We start from the raw sequence: 13,850 nt of genomic DNA, 5'->3' as shown, positions 1-13,850 counted from the left end.
GCTTGTGAGCTCCTTAGTTGCAGCTTGAGGGCTCATTAGTTGCAGCTCTCTGTCTCTTTAGTTGTGACGTGTGAACTCATTAGTTGTGGCATGTATATGGGATCTAGTTCCCTGACCAGGGATTGATCCTTGGCCCCCTGCATTGGGAGCGTGGAGTCTTAACCACTGTGCCACCAGGGAAGTTCCCCACCAGTAATTTTGTGGCTTCATCACTCAAGATTCAGAGTAAGATTTGAGAAAGAGATCTAAAAATGGCTAATAGTTAGCTAATGAGAACCAGTATGGCTGTCTGTACCAGTTGTCCATGGCTGGCGTCTGTTCTGATCAACAGTGTTCATGCTGAACTGATTGTTAAAATATTCTAATCACCCCTGGATATTCATTTTCTTTCAAATGTTTCATCAAAACCATTTATTGATAATACTATCTTTCCCCACTTCAATTCATTCATGCAACAAAAAATCGTTGAGGGTGTTGGGGATACAGCAGTAAACAAAACAAACCAGTCCCCCTCTCCTTATGCAGTGTACAGTCTAGTGAGAACAGGCTATAAACATAATAAATAGACTGTATAGTATATCTGACTGTGATACGTGTTATGGGGGAAAAATTGAACAGAGGAGGGAGGATTTGGAGTGACAGTGGTGAGGGTGGGGTATTCCTCTGCCACTTCAAATAAGAATCTGTTATCAGACAAAAATTGGTCAGGATCAGGATCAGATAGTTCTGTGGCAAATTATTTCTCCATTTGAGATCAGAAGTGTTAGGTTGTCTTGGATGAGCAATGATGGGTGCTAAGTCACATTAGTTGAGTGTGCAGTTGATAGAGTTGGGTGAGGGAATCAAAGATCTGGGGAAAACTGTAGCCTGTAGGACATGTGCTCATATTGGACTCTGAGAGTTTACCACAAGAGAGATTATTGGTCATTCTTGAGTACTGTGACCTCCATCATGCTGAGGTTTTGCCCATTGAACAGAATCTGTAATTTCAGAATCTAGAAGGATGTCTTGGAGTGCATTCCTGTCTCTAAATTATCAAATAATTCAAATTTCAGCTAAAGAGAACTTTTAGTTTCATGAATACACCTGGTTTCTTTTCCCATTCCATTTCAGATACAATACCAGGGAGACAGTGCATGGCTTCATGTTTCTTCCTGCTTAAGCAATTTGATGATGTCTTGATTTACCTCAACTCATTTAAGGTCAGTGTAGAATTTTCTAAATGACTTTGTATACAAAATACTGTACATAATATGTCACAGATAAGACACTTTTAGACATGACCCGTTTACTGTGATGGCAGTACTGGCATCAGATAATTCCTTAAGATTATTTTTGTGTTTACGTCATATAAGTGATATTTTTATATATTATATGTTAATGCTCAATGTGACCTGTTCTTGGGGTGTTTTTCAGAGTTACTTCTGTAATGATGACATCTTCAACTTTAATTATGCCCAAGCCAAAGCTGCAACTGGCAATACCAGTGAGGGTGAAGAGGTGGGTACCTGCTTTTGAAGGCATTTGAATGATTCTATCTAAAAACATTGTTATTGGGGCTTCCCTAGTGGCGCAGTGGGTGAGAATCCGCCTGCCAATACAGAGGACATGGGTTCGATCCCTGCTCCAGGAAGACCCCACATGCCACGGAGCAACTAAGCCCGTGTGCCACAACTATTGAGCCTGTACTTTAGAGCCCGTGAGCCACAGCTATTGAGCCCATGTGCTGCAACTACTGAAGCCCACGTGCCTAGAGCCCGTGCTCCACAACAAGAGAAGCCACAGCAATGAGGAGCCCACACACCACAATGAAGAGTAGCCCCCACTCTCCACAACTAGAGGAAGCCCATGCACAGCAAAAAAGACCCAACACGGCCAATAAAATTAATTAATTAATTAAAATAAATAAATAAATAAATGAAAACATTGTTATCTTTTTCTCACTGAAATAAAATGTTTAATGGTAAAGGATTACTAAAAGTTCCATTGTTCTTAGGTTACATTAAAAAGGACAATATAGGGGAGTAATAAATTGGGAGACTGGGATTGACATATACACACTACTGTATATAGACTAGATAACTAATAAGGACCTACTGTCAGCACTGGGAACTCTACTCAGTACTCTGTAATGACCTATATGGGAATAGAATCTAAAAAAGGGTGGGTATATGTGTATGTATAACTGACTCACTTTGCTGTACAGCAGTATAGTTGATTTACAACAACACTGTAAATCAACTATACTCCAATAAAAAATTTAATTAAAAATAAAATTAAATTTAAAAAATGTACAATATAAATAGACGTATAGATTTTATAACCATATTCATGTTTTCCTTTTTTGGATAAATTTTGTAAAAAACATAACATACATGGAGAAAAGTATACAAATCAAAGTACACAGATTGATGAATATTTAAAGTGAACGTACCCAAATAGTCAGTACCCAAATCATGAAACAGAGTATTATCATAACCTAGGAAACCCTCTCATCTCCTTTTTGAGTCAATCCCTTTCCCCCAAGGCTAACCACTATCTTGACTTGTAACTCCATAGACTGATTATCTGAATGATTCAAAATAATTCAATTGAATTATTTACTTCAATTTTGTTATTCAACAAATTACTCAACTTATTATTATTTAAATTCCAAGCATTTTCCAATTTCCATTATGTTTCAAAATGATCTTTTCATTATCTTTGTGAGTTATCCTAAAACATGTTTCATGAGTTTCAAGTATATATGTTATCCTTTCCAGGTTATTTTATTTTCATCTCTAACTTAATTGTATTGTGGTCATAGAGTGTGGTCTGTATAACACCAATCCTTTAAAATCTGTTGAGACTTGCTTTATTGCCCAGTAGCACATGCAGTTGTTAATTATTCTGTTCATATCTTCTATATGCTTACCAGTCTCATTCACCTTGTGATATCAATAACTGAGAGAGGTGTGTTAAAATCACCACACAGTTTTGTCCTTCATTTTCTTAGCAGCCTGTATAAAATTTAGTCATTTATAATGCTTGTTAATGTAAGGCAAGCTGCTATGGGTATTTTTACCATAAAAGCATCTTCATGTTTATTCCCTTTTTCTTCCTCTTGTAGGTTTTCCTTTTAATCCAAAGTGAGAAGATGAAAAATGACTACATTTATCTCAGTTGGCTCGCGCGGTGCTGTGAGTCTTCTTTTAAATGTTATAGAGGAATCCTCCTTTTATTGAGTGTTTTCTAGTTTTGTTTTGTAGGATGAGTAAACTCTGAGATTGTGTTGTTAGTGCTGCTCGGTAAGGGTGGCCATGTACATGTGTTATGTAAGTTTACCCTGTGACTAGTTCTACCATATGACATTGACCTAGCATGAACAGTCCTAAAAGACGCTAACTTCTTCCATTAGCCTGTTAAAGCTTTCAGAGTCCCAGTTTACATTGTTTTTTGTTAAATGATATTGTTATGCTAATTTTACCTTTTCACTATGGTGCAGACCTGAAAAGTGGTAAAATGTCAAAAACATAATTTTTGTACTATGTAGCCTATCATCTCTGTCTGTCTGTCTGTCTCTCTCCACTATCTTTTCTTGCTCCTTTTTTTCACTTGGATTTAAAATATTCACTGAGTTTTTGACATCATGGGAAAATTTTAGCACTTAGGACTTTTTAAAAATTAATTAATTAGTTTATTTATTTATTTTTGGCTGCATTGGGTCTTTGTTGCTGCACACAGGCTTGCTTCTCTTGTTGCGGACCTCGGGCTCTAGGCATGCGGGCTTCAGTAGTTGTGGCTCGAGGGCTCTAGAGCGCAGACTCAGTAGCTGTGGTGCATGGGCATAGTTGCTCCACGGCATGTGGGATCTTCCCAGACCAGGGCTCGAACTCGTGTCCCCTGCATTGGCAGGTGGATTTGTAGCCACTGTGCCACCAGGGAAGTCCCTAGTAATTAGAACTTCTAAGTGAGGCTGAAACTGTATGAGTGGGATTGAATTAGTGATAGCAGGTGAGCAAAGTGGGAACCATTGGAAATCAACCCAATCTAAAAAGACATAATGATGTGAAGCCTAACAAGTATTATAAGTATGGTAGAGTTCTGTTGGGGAACCAGCTTAATGCCAACATTGCAAGCTTTCCACCTAAGAGCTGTTTAACATTACTTTGTGTATTTGTAACATAGAACCAAATCCACAGACTAGCAAGATGCAAAAGTGTATTTCTTATACATTTAAAAAGCATAAATCTTCGTTTCTCTTTGTAGATATAATGAATAAGAAACCAAGACTAGCCTGGGAACTTTATCTCAAGATGGAAACCTCTGGAGAGTCCTTTAGCCTCTTACAGCTCATTGCTAATGACTGCTACAAGGTGAGTCTGAGTGAGGCTAAGGGGAAAGTGAAGATCAGTATCACATTGCTCCATTGAATAAATACTAGGGGAAAGTGTCTTAGAGATTAAATGGCTATAGGTGAGAGGATTCGCATAGTGATGTCAGAAATGTCATCCCTTTTATGAATGAACTGAACTCAGAGATAGACAGCATTTCAGGGTCTTATGTGTACATAAAACATGTATACATATAAATGAAATATGAAATAATGTATATGAAATAGTGTTTTAGAGAGGAGGTTTTATTTGATTAATTATTTTAATTTTCTTTTTTTTTTAATTTATTTATTGGCTGTGTTGGGTCTTCGTTGTTGCGTGCAGGCTTTTCTCTAGTTGTGGTGGCTGGGGGGGACGGTTCCCTTTCTCTTTGCGGTGGCTTCTCTTGTTGTGGAGCATGGGCTCTAGGTGCAAGGGCTTCGGTAGTTTCGGCACTTGGGCTCAGTAGTTGTGGCTCGAGGGCTTAGTTGCTTCCTGGCATGTGGGATCTTACCGGACCAGGGATCGAACCTGTGTCGCCTGCATTGGTAGGCAGATTCTTAACCATTGCACCACCTGGGAAGTCCCTAGAGAGGAGATTTTAGATTTGCAAAGGCTGTGAATCTTTAGGTACCATGCAAGTAGAGATATTCATCTGGTAGTTGGAAGTTTGGTTCTGAAGCTCAAGAATGATGTCCTCTGACATCAAGAGACAGATTTGGAAAAATCATCACCACTTCAGTAGTAATTGAAACCCTAAAAACAGTGAAATCACCCAGATAAGGGAGTAAAGTAAGAAGAATAGAGAGTTGCAAACCAAATCTTTGGGAAAACCATGGCGCAAATAGTAGACAGGAAAGACAAAGGAACCAGGAAAAGAGAGTGAAAGAGCAGTCAGATTTAGTAAAGGATGCGCTGGGGGGTGGGGGTGGGGATTAGAAAGACAGAGAGGAGGGAGGAGTTTGGGGCCCTATCCTGAAATTCTGGAAAACTCCTATTTTGGGAATATTTCTTCCTGTTCAAAAGACAGGAAAACATCAAGTAAAAAGAGTCTAGTATCAAATTAATTAATAATATCTCATTTCAAAGTGAGTCATTACAAAAATAAAGCTAATCATTGTCAATGGAAAAGGTTTTAAAACATAGGAAACTTGAAAATGTTTAATAGAACTTGGTGGATGGCAATGATATTAAGTGAGTTAGGGAAGACAGAGGAAAAGAAAACACTAAAAGACAGGAATTTAGTTCAATTTTAGATGTATTAAATCTGAAGTGTGTTGGGGCTCCCAGGTAGAGGTATTACATGTGGGAAATTATCAGGGTGTGCCTGGAGCTTAGGTATTCATGTGAGAGGTTTGGATTAGAAATGTGGCTTTAGAAATTAACAGTAGTTAATGACGGTAGTAGTAGCTGCAGCAGTAGCAGGAGTAGCAGTGGAATATGGGAGAGAATGAGATTAACCAGTGAATGGGGTGAGGAACCACGTGGAACACCAGTATTCAAGGGATAGAAATAGAAAGAAGAGTCAGTGAAAGAGACAGAGGATGAAGATGAACAGAAGGGGAAAAAAAGAACCAGGAGAGAGAGGAAAAAAGTTTTTCATTACTCTTTTTCTTGTTTCTATTTTATCAAATGCTAAGGAAGGAAAATGTCAAATCTGCAACTAAATGGAATTTCATGAGGCCTGAGAAAGCACTAGTAGACACAGAAGAGAACTGAATAAGGAAGCAGATTCAATGAGAATAACATAGCCCACAAACTTTAAAAAACTGATGTATGATTTCATATTTGTAACATTCTTGAAATGACAACAGTATAGAGATATAGAAAAAAATTGGTGATTGCCAGAGGTTAGGGATGGTCAGCTATGAGGAGAGTACAGCTTTGTGGTGATGGAATAGTTCTGTATCTTGATAGGGGTGGTGAGTACATGAATCTGCACATTTGATTAAATGACAGAACTGTGCATACATGTTGCAGTGATGTCCATTTCGTTCTGTGATATTGTACCATAGTTGTGTAAGCTGTAATGGTGGAAATTGGTTGAAAGGTACCTGGGACCACTTTTTTGTAACCTTCTGTAAATTTGTAATTATTTCAAAATAAAAAGGCTTTAACAGATGACCCAACTAGAACTATATCCAACAATATAGATAAATCATAAAAACGTATGCAAGATGCAAAAGAATATTTACAGCATTATTTCACATAGCTAACGTACGAAGAGGCAACACTCAGTTATATTGTCTAAGGATGTATACCTAGCTGATAAAACTATAAATAAAGTCAAAGAACTGATGACCATAAAAGTCAGACTAGTAATTACTGAAAATAGGGAAAGAGGGGGTTGTGGTGTGAAAGTGACACACAGAGCTTTTGTTTTGCTGTCAGTGTTTTGTTTCTTGACCTGGGTGGTAGGTATACTTGTATTGACATTATAGTCATTAAACTGCGCATGTATGTTTCCCACACCATTTTGTGTGTTACTTTACCAAAAAAAATTTTTTTAGGACACAGGAAGAAGGAGTAACCTTGAAAAGGAATAAGAACACTTCTTTCTGTGAGATAAGCAGAAAAGAGGGGAGGAGTGATGAAGGTACAAGTATAATTTGACCTGAAGGAAGGAAAGTTATGTCTTCTCTATGAAGTATAGAAAAAAAGCTAAGCTAAGAATGCAGTAGAGGTCTTAAGTAAATTGGCAAAGGTTTAAAACAACAGTTTTCAGGAAAGGAAAAGTAACTAAACCACCTGAGTGAGGAGGATTGCCCAGCAACTTGAAGACTTCAGAGAAATTGGTAACACTGTACATTTTTGATTGCCCATCAGGAAACCTCATCTAAGCAGAATTTAATGATAGTCAGCATGCTGTACGAGGCCAAGGAAGTGTATAGTGTATTTGGGAAAGAAGTTTGTCAAAATGAATTAAATGTTTAAAAGTTTGCTGTTAAGGAGTCAGTATACATCAAGGCATTCTGAGACTTTAGGGACAAGGTCAGGGAAAGAGCATCCTCTTTTGTGGAACATGATCATATTAGCATAAAATGAATAATAGTAGTCATCTACAGAATGTGTGGAGGAAACTTGAAAAATAATCAGTTCAAATCACAGTCATCAGAGTTTATCCTCAAGATTAGAATATAGTTAGAAGAAATGACAAATGTTTTGATTACAGCATAATTTGATTATATGTAGAAGAAATGTTATATTGTTGAAAACTTAATGAAGGTAAAGGGATTTAAATTGAACCAATGTATACAAACTGTGATTTGCCTTCTTGTAATAAGAAATTGAAATTTATCTAATTTGCTAACTGAGAATGTTGTTATTGCCCATGCACTTATTTTATATAGTTCTGTTTTATGGTATCTTAACGTTTAGTTTCATTCTGTGCGATCTTTTGACTACAAGTATTACCACAGTACTTTCTTTTATTCAGATGGGCCAGTTTTACTACTCAGCCAAAGCATTTGATGTCTTAGAGAGGCTGGATCCCAACCCTGAATACTGGGAAGGCAAGAGGGGTGCCTGTGTAGGCATATTCCAGATGATCTTAGCTGGGAGAGAACCCAAGTAAGTAGACAGACAAGAGACACTACCTCTATGCGTTTCCTGGTTCCTGGGGGATGAGAATTGCTTTCTTGGATAACGTCTTCTGGAAACTAGAAGTGATGCTTTAGAATGATGAATAAAAGGTTAAGTTTTATATTTCTATCTGACCTTTTTCCTCCAGAATTTTTATTTTATAGAATCAGATTATTCAAAATATTGGGCACATGGAGTATACTACAGCTCTCAAATATAAGAGAAAGATGTATATTTGGCTCCAGATGAATTGCCATTTCATAAACCGTGTCTTTTTCAATCTCTTCTGCTCTTTTCTTTGACTCTAGACTTTTTTCTTGTGTCTCTTAGTTTAGACCTCAAAGAATTAGAAATGGAGTGAGTATGATTAACAATTCTTTTTTTTTCTTTTACTTTCTCATATTCCAGGAAATACTGAGACATTAGACTACATACAATTATGTGGCATTATAGCTTCATTTATAATAAAAGTTAAACTACTTAAAACTAAATTCAGTTTTCTGAAAATAATTTCATGGAATGTATTTGTTACTGATGTATGAATGGAAGATATGACTATTTTATAAGTAAATAATCTATCAAAAATTGCTTCCTGCCTTGTATCTACTTCTAGTCTTAAATAAAAGTTTAAAAGAACTTGGGTAGTTGAAAGAAGATGCTTGAGGGGAAATGTAGAAAATATGAGAGAACTCTTAGGGAAGAGGATCAATAGGCAGTCATCTATAAATTTGATGAGGTAATAGGGAAGTTTTAGTATGCATTACTTAAAACATGAGTTTTAATTTTAATTGAATTTAAATTACTTAAAATATAAATACTGGACATTGGTCAAATCTTGGTCCTTACCTTTCCTCACTTCCGTATTTATTAATATATTATTTTTCTTAAAGAGATCATCTATCTCTGGCTTTGTAAAATTTTACAGATATGGTAGTGACACCCAGTTTGGGTTGATTACCACCCTAAACAAAGGAGAAATCTGGGACTCAGTAAAGTTAAGTGACTTGTTAGCACAGAACTGGAATTTGAACCCAACACTTTGTACCCAGCTCCTTGATATACACTTTCTACTTTGTCATACAGAATAAGCATAGAAATGGAAATATGTATGTCAAAAAGAGAGAGATATATATTTTATAAGTAAACAAGGAAAACTTGGATTGGTGAGAAGGATTTCACAGCATTTCCATTTACTATGGCAGCATAAGAGTAGAAGGCTATGAATGGTCTGTGAACACACAGTGAAAGAGTAAGCAAAAATGCCCTGCCAGAGGATATGAAGAACAGTCACAAGTTTCTTTACATGTTAATTTGCATTCTTTTTTGAAACACTTTGTCTTTTCAAATCTTTTCCTCAGGGAGACCCTTCGAGAAGTGCTCCATTTACTAAGAAGCACGGGTAACACCCAAGTAGAGTACATCATCCGGATCATGAAGAAATGGGCCAAAGAAAACAGAGTGCCTGTCTAAAATAGCCCAGAGTCCTAAGGAACCAGTCACCACTTTGACATAAAAGTGGAAATCATTTTCCTCAAGTTTATGTAAGATATGGGGCTCTATTTTATTGACACTTCCTTCCTTGCTCTTCGAGCCTCAAGATCAGTGACTGGCCTACTTAGACCAAGCCTCCTGGCTGAACTAGAGCCACTGTCTGTGCTACGGCTCTGGTATGATCTGACGAGCAATAAGGCTTTGGACTTGTCTAGTGCCTTTCTTCTAAAAATACTCAGAGTACTCTTATGTAATTTACTGACTTTAAGGAGAATGGCATCACTTTTTTTCTATATTAGCATTCCATGGCATTTTCTCCAAGCTGCAATAACAAATGCCTTTAATGCTCAAAGGCCACCATCATTATGTCATCTTAATTTTAGCCATCTATGTACATGATCCTGTTTTACAGGGAAATTCCATAAAAAGTTTTGTATTACATCTCTGAATCTTGGGAGAGCAGAGGTTATAAATAGCTACATGATTCTAAGAAAGGCAGTAAGATCCTTTATCAAACTGTCCAGTCATTAATAGATAATTAGGCTTATGGAATTACTCTTTCAGTAGTTGAATTCTTGATGATAATAGCATGGTTACAGTAGAGTAACGTGAATATTGCAGTTTTTAAAGGTGAGTACTGTGAAGAAAATCTGTGTGGTACATTTAAAGATATTCAGGAAACAAAGTGTACAAATCTCATCAGTCACTTCATTATATTTTAGGTAACATAACAGGTTGGGTTTTTTCTTCATATATCTTGCTGAATAAACATCAATTTTTGAAAGTAGGGCTACAAAGATTATTTTATTTATTAATGTAATGATAATAGAAAATGGATTGTGTAGAGCCCTTTGAGGGGTTTCCTAATGGCTGGACTCTTCGTCCTAAGTCATATACCAGCCTGATGTTTCTGAGCTCTCAGCAATGTAAACCTGTTACACAACTGAGCATTTTTAGGCTCACAACCTATTTTCATAAGATAGGCCTACATGTTTTATGTACCAGATTACCTTTGTTTCTATATTACATAATTTTTTTTCTGTTAGTTTAAGGCACCAATATTACAGGTGTAGAAAGTGCAGAGCCATCCCTATCCAGGATGAGAACTGAGCGTCATAATTTCTTGAAGCACTAAAGAAGAATTCCTGTAAGAACTGTGTCAGTTTTTCCACCTATACCCCCAGCATCCACTGTGGAAGAAGAAGCTGTGTATAATGGAGATGGGAACATGGCAGGAGTCGGAGAAGCTAAGGAGAGAAGTCACTGATGGCAGAGAGCCTCTGCCTTCTGGACAGGTGCAAGGGGTTCTTCCAGCTCTGCTTAGGAAGGTGGCCAGTTTTCCAGCCTTTTATTTAGACCCAGATCTATTCAATTCAGAGCACAAATCAAAATAAACTGGCCTGAGTAACTGAATTTTAGAAAACAAAGTTGTATCATTTTTCATATGCCAAAGTTTCTGTTTCCTTATGTTGTTTCTGCTTTTTCAGTAATCGGTTCTCAGTATCTAAGTTACTAAGTGGGTCAGATCTGGACAGAACCTGCTGTATAATCTTTAGAATCCTTGTGATTCTTACTTACCTCACTTAAAATATTAGGGAACTTAATAGTAGAAAAAGACACATGGAACAGTTCAGTGGTTCTTAGCAATGAAATTTGTCTTCCAGTTAATTGCTATTATTTTCAAATTTCCTATTCTTGGAAACTTTTCCACTGATGGTGATTTTCTTTTAAATGAGTTCTTGTTGAACTTAACACTTTAGCTTCTTCCTGCCATTTTCCTGTTTTCTGGGAAAAAATAGATATTCCAAAAGGAGCAATTCCCAGAATTTTAGATTAACTTTTTAAAAAGTTTTTAATCTACAGAATTGAGCCAATAAAATAAATACAGGCTAGTTTAAGAGAGATACTATCCAATTCTGTTATTAAGGATAGCAGCTTCTGAAACATCTTGGTGGGGCCTCAAGATTGCAGAGTAGTGTTGCATGGAAAGGGGGGTGTTCCAGGCTTAGGAATGTAGTGTAATGTGTACAGGTCTTAGCATCAAGGTACTCTTTATAATCTGTAGCAGATATTAGTTGCAAATGGAAAAAATTTTTAAATTATTTTTTGTACTTCAAAAGAATTATTATATTCCACTGTAACATATTCAAATTAAAGCTTATTGTTTGGTTATTTATAGTATGCTGTTGAGTGTGGTTAAGCGTGGGCCCTGGGTGTGTCATGTGCCTTTTCTTCTCTCCTGACCCCCAGAGTGAAGGGGGAACACAAAGTTTTGGGCTCCACTTACTCTTTTTGAGAGGAAAGTAGATATCCCCTAAGACACCTTGTCCACTAAGGCCTGTGGTTCCTGCTCAATCATATTAGATTTGTCTCTTTACTGAGTTACAGCGCATTCCAGAAGTTGTTTGACCAGTGCATAGTATAACACCTCATATGCAGAAAGCTCCCAAATAGTTGTTGACTGAGTAATTAAATATACAGTAACTGGTAGAGCAGGGGACTTGTGAGACCTGACCTCATGTATTCTGCTTCCCATCTAATTGTTGTTTATGGTGCGCCAAGCATTTACTAGGTGCTATGGGTGCAAAGAGAAAGAACGCAGTCCTGATCCTTAAGAAACTCAGTCTAACAGAAGTATACACAACTAAGCACAGTAATGTGTGATGGTTGTCTTGATAGGAATAAGCTATTGAGAGAGAAAATTAGGCAATGGGAATGTTTGGATCCATATATATGGGACACCTCCTACCTCATTTTGAAGAAGCAACGAGAGTAGATCCTGGAACTCAACAGCTAGCAAGATGTCCAGGCTTCCTCCATGTGTGTAGCACATGCAACATGTATCCAAGCACACAGAAGCCAAAGGACTGCTTTTCTTCTTTATGGCTTGATACACTTAAAAAGTTGCAAGCAAGTGGGCATTAAATCACAATAGTTTTATCTACTTTCTAATGGCAAAAATGAATTTCTATCTACTTTCCTGTATTTATGACTCCCTTAATATGGCTTAGATAAATAGCCATCTCTCTTTTTCATCCTGTAAAATACGTCTCAGGTTTATATGTATTTTATGATAATGTCAACCAGTCTTCTGCATATTCAGAGATGCTCTCAGAGAAGCAGGGCTAAAGATTTGATGATGCACCCATAATGTACCTCAACTCCGGACTGCAGGAATATGTGAAGATATGAGACAGTACACAATAAAACCATGGGTAAATACAATCAGGTGATGTGTGCATATTGAATGTATAGTGTATAGACAAGTTTGCACTCTTCTGCATCAAAACCCTTTATTTTTATTTTTTTAAATAAATAAATTTATTTTTGGCTGTGTTGGGTCTCCATTGCTGCGCACAGGCTTTCCCTAGTTGTGGCGAGCGGGGGCTACTCTTCTGTTGCAGTGCTCAGGCTTCTCAGTGCAGTGACTTCTGTTGTTGCGGAGCACGGGCTCTAGGCGCATGGGCTTCAGTAGTTGTGGCACATGGGCTCAGTAGTTGTGACTTGCAGGCTCTAGAGTGCAGGTTCAGTAGTTGTGGTGCACGGGCTTAGCTGCTTTGCAGCATGTGGGATCTTCCCGGACCAGGGCTCGAACCCGTGTCCCCTTCATTGGCACGTGGATTCTTAACCACTGGGCCACCAGGAATGTCCCAAAACCCTTTCTTTAAATAAAGTCTAGATGCCAAGTACCATAAGGACTGTCCTGGTGGTTAGGTCCACCACTCAGGCTGCCTCTCAAGGCAACACAGTTTACAAACCTCCGATATAGGGAAGAAGTACCCTGCTAGGTGAACCTCTGGGAAGAGGACAGTGGGAAGCGCATATGTGGACATCCATGGCATAAACTGTGGATGCATTCGGTCTAATTCAATCCACCATTGTTTTGTATATTGATGTATTCCTGTATTTATTTGGTCAGTTGCTTATATTCCACTGTGTTCCAGAAACAATTTGAGATGTTACCAAATACATACACAATAAAACTTAACAGACAGAAGGCATGTAAGAGTAAAGGAAGCCAATAGTAAAGTTCATACACAAAAGTACATTCCAGAATTACCAAAGATGGGCCAGAAATTCACCTTCAAGCTTCTCACCAACCAAAGCAAAGGGGGAAACACAACCAGATAGAAAATTCAGTCCATCTGTGTAAATGAACTTCCTACAGGGAAAAAAGAAACTGAATTCTCAGGGATCTCTGACTGTTTGTTTGTTTTAATAAATTTATTTATGTATTTATTTATTGGCTGGGTTGGGTCTTCATTGCTGCACACGGGCTTTCTCTAGTTGCAGCGAGCAGGGGCTACTCTTCATTGTGCATGGGCTCCTCATTGTGGTGGCTTCTCTTGTTGTGGAGCATGGGCTCTAAGTGCTCGGGCTTCAGTAGATGCAGCACATGGGCTCAACAGTTGTGGCTCAGAGGCT

At 37.7% G+C, this 13,850-nt stretch overlaps 1 protein-coding gene across 7 annotated transcripts in view; it reads left to right on the top strand.

Moving 5' to 3' along the window:
- The window catches only part of IFT56 (intraflagellar transport 56), a 44,236-nt gene extending 32,641 nt beyond the window's left edge, over window positions 1-11,595 (top strand). For 5 of the 7 annotated variants that reach the window (XM_057731684.1, XM_057731688.1, XM_057731687.1 and 2 more), the window contains 7 exons: window positions 1,114-1,202; window positions 1,417-1,500; window positions 3,110-3,179; window positions 4,249-4,355; window positions 7,789-7,922; window positions 9,293-9,475; window positions 10,472-11,595. In XM_057731684.1, coding sequence (XP_057587667.1) covers window positions 1,114-1,202; window positions 1,417-1,500; window positions 3,110-3,179; window positions 4,249-4,355; window positions 7,789-7,922; window positions 9,293-9,404 — 596 coding nt within the window. In that variant the 3' untranslated portion in view covers window positions 9,405-9,475; window positions 10,472-11,595. Of the gene's footprint in view, window positions 1-1,113; window positions 1,203-1,416; window positions 1,501-3,109; window positions 3,180-4,248; window positions 4,356-6,862; window positions 6,949-7,788; window positions 7,923-9,292 lie in introns of those variants that run through there. The other 2 variants (XM_057731685.1, XM_057731691.1) reach the window with 2 other exon arrangements.
- The last annotated feature ends 2,255 nt before the right edge of the window (window positions 11,596-13,850 follow it).

Source organism: Hippopotamus amphibius, chromosome 4, assembly GCF_030028045.1.
Source record: "Hippopotamus amphibius kiboko isolate mHipAmp2 chromosome 4, mHipAmp2.hap2, whole genome shotgun sequence".
Taxonomy (NCBI): domain Eukaryota; kingdom Metazoa; phylum Chordata; class Mammalia; order Artiodactyla; family Hippopotamidae; genus Hippopotamus; species Hippopotamus amphibius.
Note: the sequence above shows the minus strand (reverse complement) of the source record. Positions and strands in the feature narration are given on the sequence as shown.